At 35.8% G+C, this 23,607-nt stretch overlaps 1 protein-coding gene across 3 annotated transcripts in view; it reads left to right on the top strand.

The window, feature by feature from the left end:
- Nucleotides 1–23,607, top strand: part of ZCCHC11 (zinc finger CCHC-type containing 11) — a 196,784-nt gene that overhangs the window by 158,687 nt on the left and 14,490 nt on the right. For all 3 annotated transcript variants that reach the window (XM_005678404.3, XM_018044181.1, XM_018044190.1), the window contains 9 exons: nt 3,670–3,773; nt 6,473–6,530; nt 6,612–6,715; nt 7,011–7,100; nt 8,724–8,837; nt 13,921–13,998; nt 14,143–14,320; nt 14,825–14,872; nt 14,961–15,043. In XM_005678404.3, coding sequence (XP_005678461.2) covers nt 3,670–3,773; nt 6,473–6,530; nt 6,612–6,715; nt 7,011–7,100; nt 8,724–8,837; nt 13,921–13,998; nt 14,143–14,320; nt 14,825–14,872; nt 14,961–15,043 — 857 coding nt within the window. The remainder of the gene's footprint in view (nt 1–3,669; nt 3,774–6,472; nt 6,531–6,611; nt 6,716–7,010; nt 7,101–8,723; nt 8,838–13,920; nt 13,999–14,142; nt 14,321–14,824; nt 14,873–14,960; nt 15,044–23,607) is intronic.

Here is a 23,607-nt window from a genome sequence, read left to right as displayed (position 1 = left end):
GTGTATATTGACCAAATCTAAGCTCCTATTATATTAAACCCATGCACATTTTTATCTGCTGATGAATGTAGGTTCTTGTATGTCTCTCAGCTGTCATTGATTTCAAGTAGGGCCTCAGAACTGAATAGGAGGATTAAGTTTTGAAAATATAGAATTTGTTATCTAAATGTACAGGCTATAAGAGTTAATAGGGAGAATAATCTAATCCTGGTAAGCCACAACTTGTTTGAAGTAGCAACTGTTACTGAGTGACACTGAGCATGAAGGAGATGGTAAGAATAAACGTCGACATCCTAGGAATCAGTGAACTAAAATGGATGGGAATGGGTGAACTTAATTCAGATGACCATTATATCTACTCCTGTGGGCAAGAATTTCATAGAAGAAACGGAGTAGCGCCCATAATCAACAAGAGTCTGAAATACAGTACTTGAGTGCAACCTCAAAAATGACAATAATCTTGGTTTCTTTCCAAAGGAAGCCATTCAACAGCACAGTAATCCAAGTCTATGCCCCTACCACTGATGCTGAAGAAGCTGAAGTTGATCAGTTCTATGAAGACCTAGAAGACCTCCTAGAACTAACACCTAAAAAAGATGTTCTGTTCATCATCAGGGATTGAAATGCAAAAGTAGAAAGTCAAGATATACCTGGAGTAACAGGCAAGTTTGGCCTTGGAGAACAAAATGAAGCAAAGCAAAGGTTAACTGAATTCTGCCAAGAAAATGCATTTAGTCATAGCAAATACCCTTTTTCAACAACACAAGAGACGACTTTACACATGGACATCACCAAATGGTCAATACTGAAATCAAATAGATTACTTTCTTTGTCACCGAAGATGGAGAAGCTGTATACAGTCAGCAAAAAGAAAAAAAAAAAAAAAAAAAAAAGACCTCGAGCTGACTGTGGTTCAGATCATTAGCTTCTCATAGCAAAGTTCAGGCTTAAACTAAAGAAAAGCAGGAAAAACACTAGGCCAGCCAGGCATGACTTAAATCCCATATGAATTCACAGAGGTAACAAATAGATTCAAGGGATTAGATTTAGTTAGCAGTGTACCTGAAGAATTATGGACAGAGGTCCATAATATTGTACAGGAGGTAGTGAACAAAACCATGCCAAAGAAAAAAGCAGAAGCCAAAGTGGTTATCTGAGAAAGCTTTGCAAAGAACGAAGAGAAGTGAAAAGCAAAGGAGAGAGTGAAAGGTACATCCAATTAAACGCAGAGTTCCAAAAAATAGCTGGAAGAGAAAGAAGACCTTCTTCAATCAACAGTGCTTAATAATAGAAGAAAACAACAAAAGGGGAAAGACTAAAGATCTCTTTAGGAAAATTGGAAAGGTCAAGGGAACATTCTGCCCAAAGATGGGCACAGTGAAAGATAAAAATGGTAGAGACCTTTAGTAGACGCTGAAGAGATCAAGAAGACATGGAAAGAATACACTGAGGAGCTGTGTAAAAAAGATCTCAATGAACAGAATTACTATGATGGTGTGGTTAGTCACCCAGAATGAGACATTCTGGAGGGCAAAGTCAGATGGGCCTTAAGAAGCACTGCTGTTAATAAAACTAGTGGATGCAATGAAATTCTGGCAGAACTAGTCAAATCCCTAAAGGATGATGCCATCAACATTTTGCATTTATTATGTCAGCAAATCTGGAAGGCCAAGCAGTGGCCACAGGACTGGAAAAGGTCAATCTTCATCCCACTTCCCAAGAAGAGTAGTACCAAAGAATGTGCTAACCATCAGACAGTTGCACTCATCTCTCACGCTAGTAATGCTCATGCTTAAAATCTTGCATGCTAGGCTTCAGCATTATGTGAACCAAGAACTTCCAGATGTCTAGGCTGGGTTTAGAAAAGGAAGAGAACTAGAGATCAAGTTGCCCACATTTGCTGGATTATAGAGAAAGCAAGGGAATTTCAGAAAAACATCTATCTCTGTTTCATTGACTACACTAAAAAGCCTTTGACTGTGTGGATCATGACAAACTGTGGAAAGCTCTGTGAGAGACAGGAATACCAGACCATCTTACCTGTCACCTGAGAAACCTGTATGCAGGTCAAGAGGCAACAGTCGGAACCCTGTATGGAACAGCCGACTGGTTCAAGACTGAGAAAGGAGTATGAAGGACTGTCTGCTGTCACCCTGTTTGTTTAACCTATATGCTGAGCACATCATGAGAAATGCCAGGCTGGATGAGTTACAAGTTGGAATCAAGATAGGTGGGAGAAACATCAACAACCTCAGATATGCGGATGATGCCACTCTAATGGCAGAAAGTGAAGAGGAACTAAAGAGCCTCTTGATGAGGGTGAAGGAAGAGAGTGAAAGAGCCGGCTTAAAACTAAATATTAAAAAAAACTAAGATCGTGGCATCTGGCCCCACTACTGCATGGCAAATAGAGGGGGAAAAGGTGGAAGTAGTGACAGATTTCCTCTTCATGGGCTCCAGAGTCACTGCAGATGGTTGACTGTAGCCATGAAGTCAGAAGGTGATTGCTTCTTAGCAGGAAAGTGATGACAAACCTAGACAGTGTTTTGAAAAGCAGAGACATTACTCTGACAACAAAGGTCCATATAATAAAGGCTATGTCTTCCAAGTTTGGGTACGGTTGTGAGAGCTGGACTGTAAAGACAGAACACCAAAGAATTGATGCCTTTGAACTATGGTGCTGGAGAAGACTCGTGAAAGTCCTTTGGACAGCAAGGAGATCGAACCAGTCAATCTTAAGGGGATCAACCTTAAATATTTACTGGAAGGACTGATGCTGAAATTGAAGTTCAGGTATTTAGGTCATCTGATGCAAACAGTCAACTCACTGGAAAAGGCCCTGGTACTGGGAAAGACTGAGGGCAGGAGAAGAGGTTGTCAGAGGATGAGATGGCTGGATGGCATCACTGATGCAGTGAACATGAACTTGGGCAAACTCTGGGAGGTGATGAGGGACAGGGAGACCTGGTGTGCTGCAGTCCATGGGGTTGCAAAGAATTGGACACAGCTGGGGGACTGAACAACAACAAAGCATGAAGGAATAACCCTATTATAATTTATATCAAATGGATCAATCCCTCACTTTTAGAGAAGGATTAATTCTATATACTGAGGTGATGTTTTTAAAATTATTTGAATTGTGCCCTAAAAAACCCCAGTTTATTTCCAAGAAATCTCTAAATGTTGATTTTAACTATTGGCATTAATGTTGAAAATAAATAAAAGTAGATGAATTATGAGATAGTTAAGTTGGAAGAAGCTAAAGGACTTGGTAAGAGTATGGATGTGGAAGTTCAGAGGTGTTAAGAACCACTTGTTTATTTCTGGTGTAGACATCTGAGTAGATGATGATCCTCTTTGCTGAGAAACGGGGATTATAGGGATAATAGTAGATTTGAGGTGAAGTTGCTAGTTTAGTTTGGACTTGTTGAATTTATGATGTCTGTGGAAAAATGGAAAAAACAGTTTGATATATAGGTATAGAATTTTGGTTAGAACATTTGGGCTTTAGGTGAGTGTTTTGGAATTTTTCAGTACATTTGCCAGTGGTAGGTAATTTAAGCTGTGGAATTGGATAAGATCATCCTGTGGTAAGCCATTAGTAGTTAATAGAAGATTTGTCTTTCCTGGTAATTATACAACTTTTGACTTTTGTTGTTCTTTACTTAGAAAAGGCAAGATTGTGCTTATTTGGTTCTTCTAAGAATGGATTTGGGTTTCGTGATAGTGATCTGGATATTTGTATGACACTTGAAGGCCACGAAAATGCAGAGGTAAGAGTTATTTAGTGTTTGGATAGGGATGTGGAAGTTTATTTTCTTCCAATGATGAATCTGTTTTTAATTTTGTATGTAGAATTGATAAAAATGTATGAAATCATTCTTTGTATAAATATATGAGCAGTAACAGTGTTTGAAATGTAAAAATATTAGCATTATCGTTTTAAAAGACATTCAAGTATTTGAGTCAATATACTGTTTCAGTGATTTTATGATGCAAAACCCATGTCATCAATAGTTACAAGTGCTTTTCAATGAATTTTTGAAAAAAATATGCCGTAGAGTTGGAGTTTTTTTCTTTAGAGCCAGTGAGAAACTGTTGCTTTAGTTTGGGTAGGGAACATTGATCTCACTTATACCATCTTTTCATATCTCTTCTGTTAGGTGATGTCTCTGTATCACTAAAGATAGAAGATAAAGGTGGACATTTAATTTATAAATGGATTGTGTTCTGCAAGTTAATTATGATTTGGGGGCACTCAGAGCACATTTTTTTCTGTAGAAGAATTGTTATAAATGATGCATTCTAAGATAGCTTTAGAAACTCTTTTGGGGTGGGAAGGGGAACTAACATTTGAGTCCCCAGTATACACTTTTACATACATTTCTCATTTCACTCTTACAACCACCTTCGAGGTAGATAATTTCCCCCATTTTACAGATGAGGAAACTGAGGCTTTGAGAGATAAACTGACTTGCTCAAGTTCACACAGCTAGTAAATGTTGGAGCCGGGATTCGTACCCAGGTCTGTCTGTCTCCAGAGTTCATGCTCTTTCTGTTGTATCCCACTGCTTCTCTATAATTTACTTAACCCATAATGTAGTTGAAATATAGTACTAATAGTACTGTAGAACCTAACCACTACTTTCTGAGATTGAAAGCTTTCTGAGTTGCACCATGAGATGCCAGGAGCAAACCTTCCCCCCAGAGCAGTCTCAGCAGTGGGAGTGGGTACTTATGTTTTCCTTCTTTGTGTGCCAGGCCTCAACAGTGGGAATAAGATTGTCCAAGCTCCATAAAGAAAGAGACTGAATGGACAGGAAAGAAGTGTCCCAGGCCTTCCTAGCAACAACTAGAAAAGGAGGGTATCCCTGTAGTTGCTTGTTTCTTTACCTGCATAGCTGTTGGGATTTATGTTTCCAATTCAGGGACTGCTTGCAAGATTGGGGTGAGGCCAAGCTTCTGGCATCTTTAGTGGTGTCAGTATACCTTCTGTTGTATTATAAAAGAATTCAGCAGAATAGTATATCTGTGAAATAATAGCTTTTAAAAAAAAAAATTTATTTTCATTGTTAGAACCAAAGAAAAGATGGCAGTGATGCCTGGTAGATGCTTATTTCTTGGCCCAAGAAATTGCTTCTGGTGTTAATATCTTTTTGTTCTATAAAGAAACTGAAAAGTTGTAAATTTTTTAGTTCTCCTTAACTAACTTCTACTCAATGCCATCTGCTTGGGAAAATGGCATTCTGAAGGGCAGAATTTCCTCTTCCATTCTGAAGGGGAGGAATTGAGGGAATAGGAAATGGTTTTTACCCAGGGAGGAGTTTAGAGTTTTAGATCTCTTCTATGTAAAATTTAATAATTAGACCTCTAATCGCTAAGGGTTTGTATATTGTATAGTGTCTGTGCCATTCACACTGGAAAGTTAAAACAATGAAAAATACTAAAAAATTTTTCAGATGAGCCATAATTGAAACTTTTTAATTTAGCATAAACTGTATTTTTGTATAATAAAAATAATATCTTTTATTGTGGACTAATTCTAAGATTACCTTGAAATCCTCAGGTTAAGCTGCAGTGGCTGCTCTTTTCTTGTAGCTAAAAAGGAACATTTTGGGGATATGAAAAAGTGATTTTAGCAGTAGGTATAGGCATTGAGCTTAATCCAGTTAATTTATGCCATTATCTTCCTGTTCCTTATGTTATGATTATTGTTACCATATCAGCTTTGCTGTCTAGTTTTTAAATAACCAACACATTTAAATTGGCAGAGGTAGGAGGTTTTTTTGGAAGAAGAAGTAGATGTTGGTAATGGTAGGATTATTTTTCTTCTCCTCATCAACATATAATAATAAATGGTAGACTTAAAGTACAACTGTGTATGAAGTATGCTGCTGAATGATTTACATATGTATCTCATGTAATCTTCCAGATACTTTATAGAGTATGAGTTTATGATTATCTTGATTTTATAAAATAGTAAAATGACACTCAAGAGAGGTTAAGGATCTGGTCAAAGTCATATAGCTAGTCAGTACTTAGGTTCAAGATTTGAATCCAAGTTCGTCTAAATTTAGAGCCTATGTTCTTAGTCACTGTACTGTTTTGCCTTTACCAAACCCATCTCTGGTTGTTTATCGGTGTATTTTAAAACATTATTCCCCTGTTTTTGTGATTCTCAAACTTTAACATGGATTTGAATTACCTGGGGATGTTGTTACCATGCAGATTATGATTTAGTAGACGGCAGTGGGGGTTTAGATTCTGCATTTCTATCAAGTTTCCATTTGTTGGTGATACTGCAGGTCTATGGACCCATGTTCTTTGACCAACGAGGTTATGTAGACCTTCTGGCTGGAGATTTTATATACTAGTATTAAATGTCTAGATTAAAATAGAATTTGTACAAGACCGAGTTAAGTCAGACAGACTTATTTATTTATTAACTTAATTATTTATTTTTGTTTTTTAGAAATTAAATTGTAAGGAAATAATTGAAAATTTGGCGAAAATTCTTAAGAGACATCCAGGTATGAACTTTAAAACAAAAAATTTTTTTTTAGTTTTATGGAAATTGTTTAACCTAGTAAAGTTTTGTTTTTTTTAATCAGGTTTAAGAAACATTTTGCCTATAACTACTGCCAAAGTGCCTATAGTAAAATTTGAACACAGGCGAAGTGGTTTAGAAGGTGATATCAGTTTGTATAATACGTTGGTAAGTTTCACTGTCTGTAAAGACCCAGGTATGTTTACAGTTGTCATTTTAAAAGTTTACAGATCACTGACTATACCTCTATGTTTAAAACTTATGAATGTGAGCAGTATAAGGGAAAAAATTTTATTGATCATTTTAACATTTCCTTCAGATTGAAGATTAGTTTTTGCTTGACTCACATACAGGTATTTTAAGTTTAACATCTGTTTGGATGTTCATTTTACGTTTTTATCTGATCTGTAAGTTTAATTTTAGTAAATTTGAAGTGCTTTCAAATATGTAATTTATTTTTCAGGCTCAGCATAACACAAGAATGCTAGCTACATATGCAGCTATTGATCCTAGAGTACAGTACTTGGGATATACAATGAAAGTATTTGCTAAGGTATTTGTGATCCACTTTGTTATAATACTTATGATATTAAGGTAAAACATATTGATGTCAGACTTGTGAAAACTGTTTTCTCAGTTTTGTTTACCTGAGCTTTTAAGAAGAGACTGTCAATATTAATTGGTTTAAAAGTATACCTGTTAGACTAGGGTGATTCTTAGTTTTTTTCTGTGTTTGCTGTATTCTCAAGGGTAACATTCTAATAAATTTCTCATAGAATAGTTTCTCAGTGCATGATTTTCAGCCCCAAGGGTGAGAGTTGGCATGCGAAGTTAAAAAGCTCTGAATTAGGAGATCTGGTATTTGGATTTTAGTTTAGTTCAGTCGCTTAGTCGTGTCTGACTCTTTGCAACCCCATTGACTGCAGCACGCCTGGCTTCCCTGTCTATCACCAGCTCCCAGAGCTGGCTCAAACTCATTTCGATTTAGTGGTAAATTTTTCTGGCCAAGAAAACAAAGCAATACCAATAAAACCTAATGTTTCCTCTATTATCACACTTAAAATACTCAGTAATGTTTTCTTGGTTGTTCTACTCCATGTATAAACTCCATCAGGATTGAGGCCTCTGTATCTTTATTTCAGTTTAGTGTCTGCTTTATGGGTAGCTGCTCAGTAAATAGGTAATTTTGTGAATGTGTTGGTGGAAGGGTTTTAGTGGGGGAGTGACTCAGTTATGTTTTCATTTCATAAAGCCCATTCTTCCAAAAGGGAGACATACTTGTTTAAATATTCCTATACATGTCTTTATGGATAGTAAGTCATTTTAGAAAAGGAGGGCATCCAGCGACATACTACAGATCATATTCAGTACAGCTAGTCTATATTCATTTCACCAAATAATTCCAACATGACAGATCCTCACTCTATGGAGTTTTGGTAATGAAATCTTGTGGTTCATGTCAGAGAAATCATTCCTCTCCCTCCCTTTATGTCAGAAAATCTCCCTTCCCCATCTGTCTCCTAACCAACCATTGCCTCTTATTAGAGGCAAACAGTGTTAAACATTCCTCTGTATCCTTCCATAAATATATTATTCCAGTACAAGCAAATATATATATTTCCTAGCTCTTTTTTTATTATGGATATAATATACTGAAAACATTGCTTTGTATTTTGCTTTTTCAACTAAGCAATATATATTGGAAATTATTTCCTATTAGTATACTAAGGGTTTCCTTGTTGTTGTTGTTTTTTTAATGGTTACATACTATTCTATTGTGTGGGTAGTCATCAGTTTTTTAAACCTGTATTTTACTGATGAGCTTTTAAGTTCTTTGTCATATTTTGCTATTAAAATAGTACTACAGTAAAGTCTTAGTCATTTCATGTGTTTTGGGCATATTTACAGGATAAATTCTTAGAATTGATATATTAAAGGAGATGTGCTTTTGTAATTTTGATATTGTCAAATTAGTCTTCATAAAGTTATACTACTATATACTCTTATCTGTAATGTGTAAGAGTGCCTATTTACCCATACCCTGTGTAACGGTTTATTTTTGAACTTTTGGGTATTTGACAGTTTGATGAGTTTAAAAATGGTGTTTTAAGGTAGCCAATACTTGTGCATGGAATAAGATTCTGAAGTTTTATTTTCAATCATTATGTTTTTTTAGCGATGTGACATTGGGGATGCTTCTAGGGGAAGTTTATCTTCATATGCTTATATCCTTATGGTGCTGTACTTTCTGCAGCAGAGAAAACCACCGGTTATCCCAGTTCTACAAGAGGTAAGTGTTTAAGAAAATTATAAAGTCATTTCTTGTGACAACAATAGACCTAAATATAGTCGATCTTGCTCAGTTCATGAGATCATGAGGGATTTTTCTATCATGAATGGCCTAAGTTTTCTTCTTCCATTAATGGTATAATCAAACAATGAACCTTTGGGAAAGTTTATTATGGGAGAATACAGACTACTGAAAGAATATTAGAGGAATAGAACTATTGAATACCTTTTGCAACGTTTTTGTATTTTACAGTCTTAGAATGCTGCCAATGATTATAAAATTTGTAACCACAGCCTCTCAGATGAAAATACATAGTTTCTTCTTTCCAGAGTGTTCTCCCTCCTTGTGCTTGGCAGTGAAGCTTGATTTTGTTGAAAGTTAAAATTGTTAGTCACTCAGTCACGTCCAACTCTTTGCAACTCCGTGGTTTGTCCATGGAATTCTCCAGGCAAGAATACTGGAGTGAGTTGCCATTTCCTTCTCCAGGGGATCCTCCCATCTCAGGGATCCAACCTGGGTCTTCCTTCCTGCATTGCAGGCAGATTCTTGAGAAGGGAAGCCTGAAGTTTGATTTATTCTGTATATACTTTGGTCAACTTTGTGAATTTTGATTGAGAAAAAAATTCAAGGAAATTCTTTCTTATCTCTGTACGGTCATGTCAGTTGTATTAAGCATAAGAGTATACATCAAAAGAAACATATTATACTCATATTTACTCAGATTTGGTGACTCATAGAGGCTTGTTATAGCCCATTTATAGTCTCTAAAATAGAACCAAAAGAATTCTTAATCATCCATCTGTTCCTCCTCTTTCTTGGCGCAAAGTAAATGTGCAAGCCTTGGGGTGGATCAAAGTCTAATTTCTTAGAAAGGTGGTTATTTTGAGGTAGGCAATAACCATCTGAATTATTTGGAAAATCACATATTCTGATTTCATGTAAACTTTGATCATCATAGCAAAGAAGTATATTGTAAAATAATAAGCCATATTGTGTGCCAGATGGCCTTAGTAAGTTTTTTAAAGTTCTAATGAATGCCATGTGGTTTTAACAGCATTTCCTTCCCTCTTTAAACAAATAGTGGGAGAGAAAAAATTTAAATATCCTTTTCTAACAGAAAAGTTTAAGTTGCTTGAATCTATGTTGAGTGATGTTTATTTTTTACCAAGTTTGTTCACTATAGAATATTTAAAATTTTGCATGCATTAGTTAAGCCTGCCAAAGCCAAGGTTATTCTCTATATTAGTCTAATTCTTGTTAAGGCTTTAAATTTGGAGATCTTATGTGTAATTGCCCCAATAATATTATAGCAGCCGTTTGCTATACTTTGCTATGCCTTTGATAGACTACTGTGATTAACCCAAATGGAACACAAATTTTGTTTTCATTGTGGTTTGTCTCTGTTCTCTCATTATGTTACCCATGGATAAAGAACTATTGAGGCAGCATGACATAATGGAAAGACCATGATATAATGGGCAGACCATGATTTTGGAGTCAGAGTTAATTGATCTGAATCCTAATTTTAACATGTGGCCTTCAATAAGCTAGCTGCCTACCACTAGTCTTAATTTTATCTTTTGTAAAAATGTAATAATAGTAGTAGTATTTCAGTGTTGATATAAGGAACAGAGACATCAAATGCTTTTGAATGCAGTAGATGCTAAAGTAGGAGTTTATAAATGGTGGTTGCTTTTATTATTACTTTTATTATTATCATTAGCAGCTTTATTAATATTATTATTGGAAAATTGTAGGTAGGATTGCTGTAGCCAACTTCAAGAACTGTTCCATTATCTGCTTAACAGACAGTGATTGATGAAATGAGAGACAGTCCATGGAATGTTTTCCATCATAATGAGCTCTGATTGTGGGGGGCTTTGTGATACATATGAACTGATGATAAATGGATTTTTGCTTCTGGCCTTTTTTGCTTGTCATATGGGACCCCATTGTCCATTGCTCTGGCATCATTTAAGTATTGATCATTGGCATCGATCAACTTTTAAGGGTAAGGATATGTTTAATGAAGCTGATGATCTTTGACTCCATTTGTAACTGAACTTAGACTTTAAGTGACTGGGTATAATAACTAAGGCTCTGCTGAGTGTTATTCATGATCAACAACACAGAATTCTTTAGGTCAAAGGAGCTTTCCTAAGCAAGATGATTTTGCTGTATTCTAGCAATCATTGTAAGTAAAAGTAAATTTTTACATAAAAATTAGTACAAAGAGAAGATTAGGGAGTGTTAGTCACAATTGATATTATGAACTATGTTTTCTTAGCTTCTGTCAGCTTAAAAATTGAAATTGAATGGATGAACCATGAGGACATTATGCTAAGTGAAATGAGCCAGTCACAAAAGGACAAATACTATATGATTCCACTTATAGGAGGTACCTAGGGTAGTCAGGTAAATGGAGACAGAAAGTAGAATGATGGTTGCCAGGGCTGGAGAGAGGCATGGGAAACTATTGTTTAATAGGTTCAGAGTTTCATTTGTGTAAGATGAGAAAAATTCTGTGGATGGATAATGGTGATGGTTGCACAGTGATATGAATGTACTTAATGCCACTGAACTGTACTCTTACAAATGCTTGAAGATGATAAGCTTTATGTATATTTTACCACAACTAAACAATTATAGTTTAACTATTCCAGTAGCTATTAGAATATCATAATACAAAATAAGAAAGACTTATTTGGTGAGGTTTTAGAAGGAAGGCTTGAGTGCTTGAGTAGAGGATGATTGGCGTTGAGAGAAAGAAAAAGAAACAAAGAAAGTGGGGCCTTCTTTCCTGATCTAGTGGAAAAGACTCCACGCTCCCAATGCAGGGGGCCCAGGTTTTATCCCTGGGAGGGGGACTAGATCCTATGCTGGAACGAGGTGTTTGCATGCCAAAACTAAAGATCCCACATGCCGCAACTTGTATGACAAAACCAATACAGTATTGTAAAGTAAAATAAAGTAAAGAAAAAAAAAAAGACCCTATGTAGCCAAATAAATGATAAATTTTTAAGACAAGAAAGAGAACGTAGATGTGTTTTGTGTGTGTGTGTGTGTGTGTGTGTGTGTGTGTGTGTGTGTGTGTGTAAGAGAAAGAGAGGACAATATTAGTACTTCTAAGGGCTGAAACAGTGAAAAGTTAGGCACTATGAAACATGATAGTTCATTAAAACAGGTGGCAAATCACTGATTAAAGGCTCTCCAGAGCCCTCAGGTTCAGTTTACTGTGTTACTAGCCAACATGATTGGGTTTGGATGTTGGTTATTTCTCAAAAGTAAGAATCTGTTGAAATAATCAAGGTCTAAAGAGGCAGCTTGTATAATAGCACCTTAATCTATGAAGGCAAAATGTTATACTTTGGCCTCTTTAAAACCTTCTTTTTCCTTCCTTGAGTGTAGGATCCCATGTCTCTTATTTTAGATATTAATACCTGTAATTGCTGGACTTTCTGTTTTTTGATTTATGGAATGTTGGAATTTATGCTAGATGATTCTTGGTAACTGTGTTTGTTTAAATTAAATGTAAATACTAAAAGGCCAGGTATTAGTTTAGGTCCCTGGAAACCTGATCTTTATGTAAACATGCTTACAGAGTAAATATATTCATTCAACAGATATGTATTAAGTATTCGCTATTGGCAGGCTTTGATGTAGTAGGAATTTTGGCTCTAGATGTCAGTTATAGTCCTTGCCCACAAGGAGCTTAAACCTAAGAGTGAAACTAGAGGGACAGACATGCAGTTAATTTTATAATTAACTGTCTCATTTAAAATGGAAGGAGCCATGGGGAGCACAGTATCTAGTGGTTTTAAAGTATATTTTGATAAGTTCTGTGCTTAGTCAGACTGCTCAGTCATGCCCAACTCTTTGCGACCCCATGAACAATAGCTCACCAGGCTCCTCTGTCCATGGGGATTCTCCAGGCAAGAATACTGGAGTGGGTTGCCATGCTCTCCTCCAGGGAATCTTCCCAACCCAGGGATCTAACCCAGGTCTTCCGCATTGCAGGCGGATTCTTTACCGTCTGAGCCACCAGGGAAGCCCTGACAAGCTCTACAAGCTCCTTAAAGTGTGTGTGATGAGTGGAGGAAGGAGAAGATAGGCTGTAATTTTCTCCTCTCAGGCTTTTATCAGAGTACCTCTGTTTTACTGTTGAACTTCCAAGAAGAATCCATTTTAGGAAGGGGTTCTAACAGTTTGAAAGAAAAATAAAATTTGAAAACAACTGACCTAATTAATCTAATCTTTTTTTCCCATTGGGAAAACTGAGGATTTGGAAGGATAATTGTCTTGTCCAGAATTATTACTTGGCAGGACTAAGACTAGAAATGAGGTCTGCTGACTCTACACGTATCCCAGCTTTTTACTTCATTGCATCTCTTCCTTAAAGCTCCTATAAGAAATAAGTCTCACAATTGCTTATAGAGGTCAGTTGTACCTGTACAATCATCTTATGAAATTCTTTTAGTAGACTAGCATTGTCTTCCCCCCTTTCCTTAGGACAGGAAATTACTATTCATAATTAATCATGAAGATTTCACAATATTTATCAAAATGTCAAGAAAAGCTATCTAATATTCTATTTAAAAGAGAATCAGTGTCCAGGTGCCCTTTTCAGCCTCATCTGATACACATAACTGATTAAAGATACTAGAGCTGTTCCCCACAACAGCTTCTTTGATTTCCTTAAGGTTTACAGTCAATGAGTATTATCTCTTATGGATTTCTGCATCTCTGATCCTTTGATGAAAATGCCATTTTCACTTATTTTTTCTTTAGTTTTACTTAATTAAACTTGGGCTGGATGTGTTTTGATAGACCAAATAGATAACATCAAATGTATCATTTGGAGAGTCGTGCTCTCAAGATATCCTTTCCCAGCTTTGGTCTTTCAGATACATTTTATTCATTTTCATTAATAACTTGACATCAAATTATACCATCTTGACATGTTCTTTTTGGAATAAATATTTCAATATGTCTTTATATGTAAATTCTGAAATGATGTGAAGGTATTTAGGCTTTGAGTTGGATGACTTGAAATCTAATAATGAAATTGATTTTCTTAATGCAGATCTTTGATGGAAAACAGATTCCACAGAGAATGGTTGATGGATGGAATGCTTTTTTCTTTGATAAAACAGAAGAACTGGTAATTTCTTCTTAGTTTTTATGTTGTGGAATGTTCACGGATACATGTTAGGATTTGCATAATTTAATAATTTTACTTGGATTTGGGATCTATATTTTGGATAAGTATAGATATGTCACTCTCCTTTTTTTCTTCTTACCTTAGAAAAAACGTTTACCTTCACTTGGAAAGAACACAGAAACATTAGGAGAGCTTTGGTTGGGACTGCTTCGCTTCTATACTGAAGAATTTGATTTCAAAGAATATGTAATTAGTATTCGGCAGAAAAAACTGTTGACAACTTTTGAGAAGCAGTGGACATCCAAATGTATTGCCATTGAAGGTAATCATTCAGCTGATATTAATTTAGGAACAAAACAAAGCAAAATAAGACAAAGGCAGAATTTTAAAAATTTATTTTTAATTAAACAATAATTGCTTTATACTGTTGCTTTGGTTTCTGCCATACATCAACATGAATTAGCCATAAGTATACATATGTCCACTCCCTGTTGAACTTTGCTCCCACCTCTCACTCTTCCCACCCCGCTAGGTTGTTATAGAATCTGAATTTGAGTTCTCTGAGTCATACAGCAAATTTCCTTTGAAAAGCTAGAATTTTATTTGGCTAATGAAATTGAGGGGGAAACTGAAACACATTAGAATTTGGAAGATATTTCCTCTTGTATTTTTTTTTTATCAGTTTCCATCCTTTAATCTGTAATTATAAAAAAATAATTTCTGACTTTGGCTTGTGTTACTTAGTATTAGACTCTAGTTATGGTTACTAAGTATATTTATGTTACAATGAGCTTCTTAATTAAAGAATAAAATATTTCTTTTCTAGACCCTTTTGATTTGAATCATAACCTTGGTGCTGGAGTTTCTAGAAAAAGTAAGTTTGAAATATAGAAATACCCTGCTTTTAAAGCTCTTACACATTAAGGTCTGGATCTTCATTGTTTTTCTTCTTTCTTCAATAGTGACCAATTTCATCATGAAAGCATTTATCAATGGAAGGAAACTTTTTGGTACCCCTTTTTACCCACTCATTGGCAGAGAAGCTGTAAGTTTACATAATTCGAATTCATGAGTCTTTTCTGTTTTCCTGTAGAACTTTTTTTTTAGCAGTATAAGAAACCTAATCCTGTTACAAGTTGGCATTAGGAATAGAGGGAAAGATGGTTATAACTCCCTCTGTCTTTTCTTATTGCACTTACCATAGTCTATAGTGAGATATCTATTAGCTATATTTTATCTGCTTTTTTAATCCATTTGTTAAATTCTGTCTCCCACTAGACTGCATAGCTCTATGAGGATAGAGCCCATGTCTGTGAGGTTTACCATCATATTGCCAGTGCTTGTTATAATTTCTGGCACATAGGATGCATCAAATAAGCATTTGTTAAATAAGTGAGGGTTGATAGGACTCAGGATCTTCTAATTTTGAATCTGAGGTGCTCCCTACTGCCTCTCTTCTATCTCTAGAAATCTTGGTGAAAATACAAACAGAGAAGTCAGTACCAAAGTATCAATGTGAGAGTGAAAGGGTTAGTTGCTCAGTCATGTCTGTCTCCTTGCAATGCTATGGACTGTATGTAGCCCACCAGGTTCCTCTGTCCATGGGATTTCCCAGGCAAGAATACTATAGTGCATAGTCATTCTCTTCTTCTAGGAGGTCTTCCTAATCCAGGGATCAAACCCAAGTCTCCTGCACTGTAGACAGATTATTGTCTGAGCCACCGGGGAAGCCCAGAGTATTGATAAAACTTTATTATTTGCTGAGGCTTCTGCTTTAATTGTGATACAGCCCTTGGTAAGCTGAACTAATGGCATGGAACTAAGAGGATTTCTTTTACCTGAACTGGGGGTTGTAGTGTCCCCCATTCCTTATGGTCTTATCTGGTTTAGGTTGCTTTCTAATGGGAGGATACCACAGTCTCACAGAGAAAGGAAGAAATCTCAAAAGAGAAACAATGTCTCTGTTATTGCATAATGAATATCTTAGATCTTGTTCAGTTTCATCACTCTTTCTTGTTGGGGTGAGAAAAGCAGAAAAAGTCTAGAGCTTTTTTCCCTTGAAGCATTTTTGATAGTCCCGATTCATAGGCAGCGGGGGTGATAATAATTGTAATCAAAATAAAATAACAGTAAAATTTGAAATGGCGCAGAAGTCATGTAGAAGCAAAATATCTAACAAAAGGAAAATACAGTGATAATTTTACTGATATATTAAAATAGCAATAAATGAAAAGCGCAGTCAAATCAGAACAAATATGGTGACGCACTGATAAAGTGTTTTACTTGAAAACCGTGGAAATTCTATTAGTATGTGTGCATGCATGTGTTTGGTAGAAACCTAGCAGTTTCATACAGTCAGACTTGTTAGTGAAATACTAACATAAAGTCCTCTTGAATGTGATTTGGCATAAGAGCCTATCAGAAGGGGCGTATGATTCTCCCAATCATCTTTTAATTTGCTTTATTCTACTTTAAAAGTCAATATATGGTATTTTAGAGCTTGAGTATACCAGTTTAACTCTTCTCCTTAAATGGACATTTAAGTTGGTATCAGTGTTCTGATATTGTAGAAAAATAACCTTGTTATATAGTTTTTCATGCTTAATATTTTCCATAGTGAAGTTCATTCTTTCTGCACATACTGAATTCCTGATTTGTACCTATTTCTTTGATATGTACTAGGATTATAACAGCATATAGAATACATGTGTTTCATCCCCTTAGACTCTAGTGAAAATGAAGACCAAGTATATTTTCTGTACTTTCACCTTTCTTGCTCACTGAAATATCCCCATTTCAACCATTCTTCTATTCATTAGGTTCTCTGACATATTAATCCATTTTCTCCCAATCTGTCAGTTACCTTCTGTTTTCATTTTTTCCTCTCCATCTAACTCATGTTCCTTGGTCTACCTGTGGCATATACTTTATATTCCTTTGTACCATTGTCCTTCTTTTGCATTGTTGTGTGTTCAACTTTACATGAACTCAGCCATCCACCATCTCTTTACGCTTGGACTAAGCACTGATGGAACAAAGTCTTAAAGCTAAGCAGTTTATAGCACAACTATAAATTAATGTTCACCAGCCTCAACTGGACTTTCAATACTATCTGACATTCTTACTACATTTCTTTAGTTACCTCTGTCTCCCATTCAGTAGGGACTATTCCAAGTTTTATTTATTTTACTCAAAATTCAGTGCCCAATTTGTTTTGTCTCATCTTTCTTCTCTGCCTTTCTCACACTTGGATGTTGTCCTTTTGAGGCAGAGATGGTATTAAATAGATATTCTTCAACTTTCTGCTACCATATCTATAAATCTGCTTGTATTTTCAGATATCTCTTCTTTTTTTAAAAAAAATTTGATTTCATATTGGAACATAGTTGATTAAAAATGTTGTATCAGTTTCAGGTATATGGCAAGGTGATTCAGTTATACATATATGTGTAGCTATTCTTTTTTAAATTTCTATTTAGATTATTACAGGCTATTGAGTAGGTCCTTGTACAGATACATACAGTTGGTTATCTATTTAAATATAGTATTGTGTACATGTTAATCCGAAACTCCCAATCTGTCTTTCTCCCCCTGCCCCTCCATAACCATAAGTTCATTCTCTGAGTCTGTGAGTCTGTTTTGTAAATAAGCTCATTTGTATCTCTTTTTTTTTTTTTAGAATTCACATATAAGCAATATCACATGATATTTGTCATTCTCTGTCTGACTTTCTTCACTTAGTATGAAAATGCCCAGGTTCATCTACATTGCTGCAGATGGCATTATTTTGTTCTTTTTAATGGCTAATTTTCCATTGTATGTATGTACCACATCTTTATCCACTCACTTGTCAGTGGACATTTAGGTGGCTTCCATGTCTGCTATTGTAAATAGTGCTGCAGTGAACATTTGGGTGCATATATCTTCTAGAATTATCATTTTCTCTCGATATATGTCCCAGGATTGGGATTGCTGGATCATATGGTATCCCTGTTTTTAGTTTCTCTTTGTTTTTGTTTTTTCAATTTTGTTTTAAATTGGAGAATAATTGCTTTACTATGTTTTGTTGGTTTCTGTCATACATCAAGGTGAATCAACCGTAAGTATACATATATACCCTTCCTCTTGAGCTTCCCTCCCAACCCCACCCCAGATCTGTGCCTCTAGGTCATTACAGAGCACCAAGTTGTGCTCCCTGTGTTCTACAGCAACTTCCCACTAGCCATCTGTCTTACACATGGCAGTGTATATGTTTCTATGCTGCTCTCTCAATTTGTCTATTTTTAGTTTTTTAAGGAAGCTCCATACTGTTCTTCATAGTGTCTGTACCAATTCATATTCCCACCAATAGTGTAGGAAGTTTCCCTTTTCTCTACACCTTCTCCAGCATTTATTGTTTGTAGATTTTTTGATGATGGCCATTCTAACTGATGTGAGATGATACCTCATTGTAGTTTTTGATTTGCATTTCTCTAATAATTAGCAGTGCTGATCATCTTTCCTTGTGCCTCTTGGCCATCTATATGTCTTCTTATGATTGGGTTGTGTTTTTTTTTTTTTTAATTGAGCTGCGTGAGCTGTCTGTAAATTTTGGAGACTAATCCTTATCCATTGCATCATTTGCAAATATTTTCTCCCATTCTTTGAGTTGTCTTTTCATTTTGTTTATGGTTTCCTTTGTTGTGCAAAAGATTTTGAGTTTAAGTCACATTTGTTTATTTTTTAATTTCCATTACTCTCGGAGACGGCTCAGAAAAGATGTTGCTGCAATTTATGTAAAAGTGTGTTCTGCCTGTGTTTTCCTCTTAACTTGTTTTATAGTATCAGGTCATACATTTAGGTCTTTAATCAGTTTTTGTGTATGGTGTTAAAGAATGTTCCAATTTCATTTTTTTTACTTGCAGCTGTGCAGTTTTTGGAGCACCATTTGTTGAAGAGACTTTCTTTCCTCCATTGTATAGTCTTGCCTCCTTTGTCATAGATTAATTGACCATAGTTGCATGGGTTTATTTCTGGGGTTTACATTTTGGTCCGTTAATCTATATTTCTGTTTTTGTGCCAGTACCATACTATTTTGATGACTGTATCTTTGTAGTACACAGTCTGAGGTCAGGAAGCCTGATTTCTCCAGCTCTGTTTTTCTTTCTCAACATTGCTTTGGCTATTCTGGGTCTTTGTGTCTCCATACAACTTTTAAGATTTTTTTTGTTCTAATTCACCCATTGGTAATTTGATAGGGATTACATTAAATCTGTAGATTGCCTTGGGTAGGATAATCATTTTGACAATATTGATTATTCCAATTCAAGAACATGGTATATCTTCCCATCTGTTTGTGTCATCTTTGATTTCTTTCATCAGTGTCTTATAGTTTCAGAGTACAGGTCTTTTCTCTCCTTGGGTAGGCTTAATCCTTGGTAATTTTTTCTTTTTGATATGATGATAAATGGGATTGTTTCTTTAGTTTCTCCTTCTGATCTTTCATTGTTAGTATATAGAAATGCAAGATTTATGTGTATTTTACATCCTGCTGCTACTGAGTCGCTTCAGTCGTGTCCGACTCTGCATGACCCCATAGACGGCAGGCCACCAGGCTCCCCCGTCCCTGGGATTCTCCAGGCAAGAACACTGGAGTGGGTTGCCATTTCCTTCTCCAGTGCATGAAAGTGAAAAGTGAAAGTGAAGTCTCTCAGTCGTGTCTGACTTTTAGCGACCCCATGGACTGAAGCCTACCAGGCTCCTCTGTCCATGGGATTTTCCAGGCAAAGAGTACTGGAGTGGGGTACCATTGCCAAATTCATTGATAGTTTTCTGGTGGCATCTTTAGGATTTTCTGTGTATAGTATGTCATCTAAAACAGTGACAGTTTTATCTCTTTTACAATTTATATTCCTTTTATTTCTTTTTCTTCTCTGATTTGTCATGGCTAGGACTTCCAAAATTATGTAGAATAAAAGTGGTGAGAATACAGATATTCTTGTCATGTTCCAAATCTAAGAGGTAACGCTTTCAGCTTTTCACCACTGAGTATGATATTAACTACAGGCTTGTCATATATGGCCTTTATATGTTGAGATATGTTCCCTCTTTGCCCACTTTCTGGAGAGTTTTTATCATAAATAGGTGTTGAATTTTGTTTAAAGCTTTTTCTGCATTTGCTGAGATGATTGTATGGCTTTTATTCTTCTATTTGTTGATGTGGTGTATCATACTGATTGATTTGCAGATACTGAAAAATCCTTGCATCCCTGGTATAAATCCCAATTGATCATGGTGTGTGATCCTTTTAATATATTATTGGATTCAGATTGCTAGTATTTTTTGTTGAGGATTTTTGTGTCTATGTTCATCAGTGATAGTGACCTATAAATTTTTTTTTTGGTAATATCTTTGTCTGATTTTGGTTTCAGTATGGTGATGGCCTTATAGAATGAGTTTGGGAGTATTCATTTCTCTGCATTTTTTTGGGAATGGTTTCGGAAGAATAAGTGTCAACTCTTCTCTAAGTGATAGAATTAGTCTGTGATGCCATCTGTTCCTGGACTTTTGTTTATTGGAAGTTTATATTTCTTTGTGGTTCAGTCTTAGGAGACTGTGCCTTTGTAAGAATTTGTCCATTTCTTCCAGGTTGTCTACTTTATTGGCATATAGTTGTTTGTAGTAGTCTTTTATGATCCTTTGTATTTCTCTGGTGTCTATTGTTACTTCTCCTTTTTAATTTTTAATTTTGTTGATTTAAGCTCTTTTTTCTTGAAAAATCTGGCTGAAGGTTTATCAGTTTTGTTTGTCTTTTCAAAGAATCAGCTTTTTGTTTCATTGATTTTATTGATTTTGTTCGTTTATATTTCTGCTCTGATCTTTCTTTCTTTCCTTCTACTAACTTTGGGTTTTGTTTATTCTTTTTTCTCTGTTGGCTTTAGACATAAAATTAGGTTGTTTATTTGTGATTTTTCTTGTTTCCTGAGGTAAGATTGTATTGCTATAAATTTCTCAGAACTGCGTTTATCATGGCCCTAGGTTTTGGATCATTGTGCTTTCATTTTCATTTGACTCTAGGTAATTTTTATGTCCTTTTTGATTTCTTCAGTGATCCATTGATTGTTTAATAGCATATTCTTTAGCTTCCATGTATTTGTGTTTTTTAGGTTTTTTTTCTTATAGTTGATTCCTAATCTCATAGCAATGTGGTTAGAAAAGATGCTTGATATGATTTTAATTTTCTTATATTTATTGAAGCTTACTTTGTGACCCAGCCTGTCATTAATCCTGGAGAATGTTCCATGGCCTCTTGAGAAAAGTGTGTATTCTGCTGGTTTTGAAAGGATACTCTGTAAATGTCAATGAAGGTGGTCTGGTCTAATGTGTCATTTAAGGCCTGTGTTTCTGTATTAATCTTCTTTCTAGATAATCTGTCCATTGATATAAATGGAGTATTTTTAAGTCCCCCACTATTAATTACATTACTGTTGATTTCTCCTTTAATGATGGTTAGTATTTGCCTTATATATTGGGGTGCTCTGTATTGGGTAAGTATTTATTTACAATTGTTATAGCTTCTTCTTGGAATGATCCCTTGATCATTATGTAGTGTCCTTCTTTGGCTCTTTTATTTTGTCTATTTTGAAGTCTCTTTTGTCTGAGAAAAATATTGCTATTCCAGCTATCGTTTAATTTACATTTGCACAGAGTACCTTTTTCCATCCCCTCACTTTCAGTCTGTATGTGTCCCTAGATGTGAAGTGGGTCTCTTGTAGATATCATGTATATGGATCTTGTTTTTATATCCATTCACCTCTATTTCTTTTGGTTAGAGCACTAAAGCCATTTAATGTTTAAGGTAATTACCAGTATATATGTTCCTATTGCCATTTTCTTAATTGGTTTGGATTTGCTTTGTAGGTCTTTTTTGTTCCCTTCCTGTTTTGTTCCAGTAGTCATGTATGGATGTGAGAGTTGGACTATAAAGAAAGCTGAGCGCCAAAGAATTGATGCTTTTGAACTGTGGGGTTGGAGAAGACTCTTGAGAGTCCCTTGGACTGCAAGGAGATCCAACCAGTCCATCCTAAAGGAAATCAGTCCATCCTAAAGGAAATTAGTCCTGGGCGTTCATTGGAAGGACTGATGTTGAAGCTGCAACTCCCAATATTTTGGCTACCTCATGCAAAGAACTGACTCATTTGAAAAGACCCTGATGCTGGGAAAGATTGAAGGCAGGAGAAGGGGATGACAACGGATGAGATGGTTAGATGGCATCACTGACTCAATGGGCATGAGTTTGGGTAAACTCTGGGAGTTGGTGATGGACAGGGAGGCCTGGCGTGCTGTGGTTCATGAAGTCGCAAAGAGTCGGACACGACTGAGTGACTGAACTGTTTTGTTCTCTTGTCTTGTGATTTGATGACTAAATTTAGTGTTGTATTTGGATTCCATTTTCATTTTTGTATATGTAGATTTTCAGTTTGTGGTTACCATGAGGTTTTGATACTCTTTTCAGTTCAGTTGCTCAGTCATGTCTTGACTGTTTGCGACCGCATGGACTGCAGCACACCAGGCCTCCCTGTCCATCACCAGCTCTTGGAGTTTACTCAAACTCACGTCCATTGAGTCGGTGATACCATTCAACCATCTCATCCTCTGTTATCTCCTTCTCCTCCAGCCTTCGATCTTTCCCAGAATCAGGGTCTTCTCAAATGAGTCAGTTCTTCTCATCAGGTGACCAAAGTATTGACGTATCAGCTTCAGCATCAGTCCTTCCAATGAATATTCAGGACTTTTTTCCTTTAGAATGGACTGGCTGGATCTTCTTGCAGTCCAAGGAACTCTCAAGAGTCTTCTCCAACCCCACAGTTCAAAAGCAGCAATTCTTTGGTGTTCAGCTTTCTTTATAGTCCAACTCTCACATCCATACATGACTACTGGAAAAACCATAGCCTTGACTAGACGGACCTTTGTTGGCAAAGGAATGTCTCTGCTTTTTAATATGCTGTCTAGGTTGGTCACAACTAGTTTGTGGTGACCATGAGGTTTTGATATAGCATTCTGTATATAAAAAAAGATTGTTTTAAGTTGCTGGTCTTTTAATTCAAACTTATTTCCAATATCCTGCATTTGTGTTGTCCTCTTCTCATAATTATTGGTTTTGATATCACATTTTTGTGCAGGTGATTTCCTACCTTTACTTTGTATTTACTGGTATGCTTTTGCATTCATAATTTTGTTTCCAGTAATTACCTTTTCTTTTCTGCTTGAAGTTCCTTTGGCATTTGTTGCAGAACTGGTCTGATGGTGCTGAATTTTCTTAGTTTTTTCTTGTTGGTAAAGCTTTTGCTTTCTCTATCAAATCTGAATTGAGAGCCTTGCCGGATGGAGTACTGCTAGTTGTAGGTTCTTTGCATTCATCACTTTAAAAATATCATGCCACTCCCTTATTGCCTGCAGAGTTTCTGCTGAGAAATCAGCTGATAACCTTATGAGAGTTCCCTCGTTTGTTGCTTTTAATATTTTAATAGTTTTTCTTTGTTTTTAATTTTTGTCAATTTGATTCCTATTTGTTTTGGTGTGTTCTTCCTTGGGTTTATTCTACCTGGAACTTTCTGACCTTCCTGGAAT

This window comes from Capra hircus, chromosome 3 (assembly GCF_001704415.2).
Source record: "Capra hircus breed San Clemente chromosome 3, ASM170441v1, whole genome shotgun sequence".
NCBI lineage: Eukaryota > Metazoa > Chordata > Mammalia > Artiodactyla > Bovidae > Capra > Capra hircus.
This window is presented reverse-complemented; position numbering and strand designations above follow the sequence as displayed.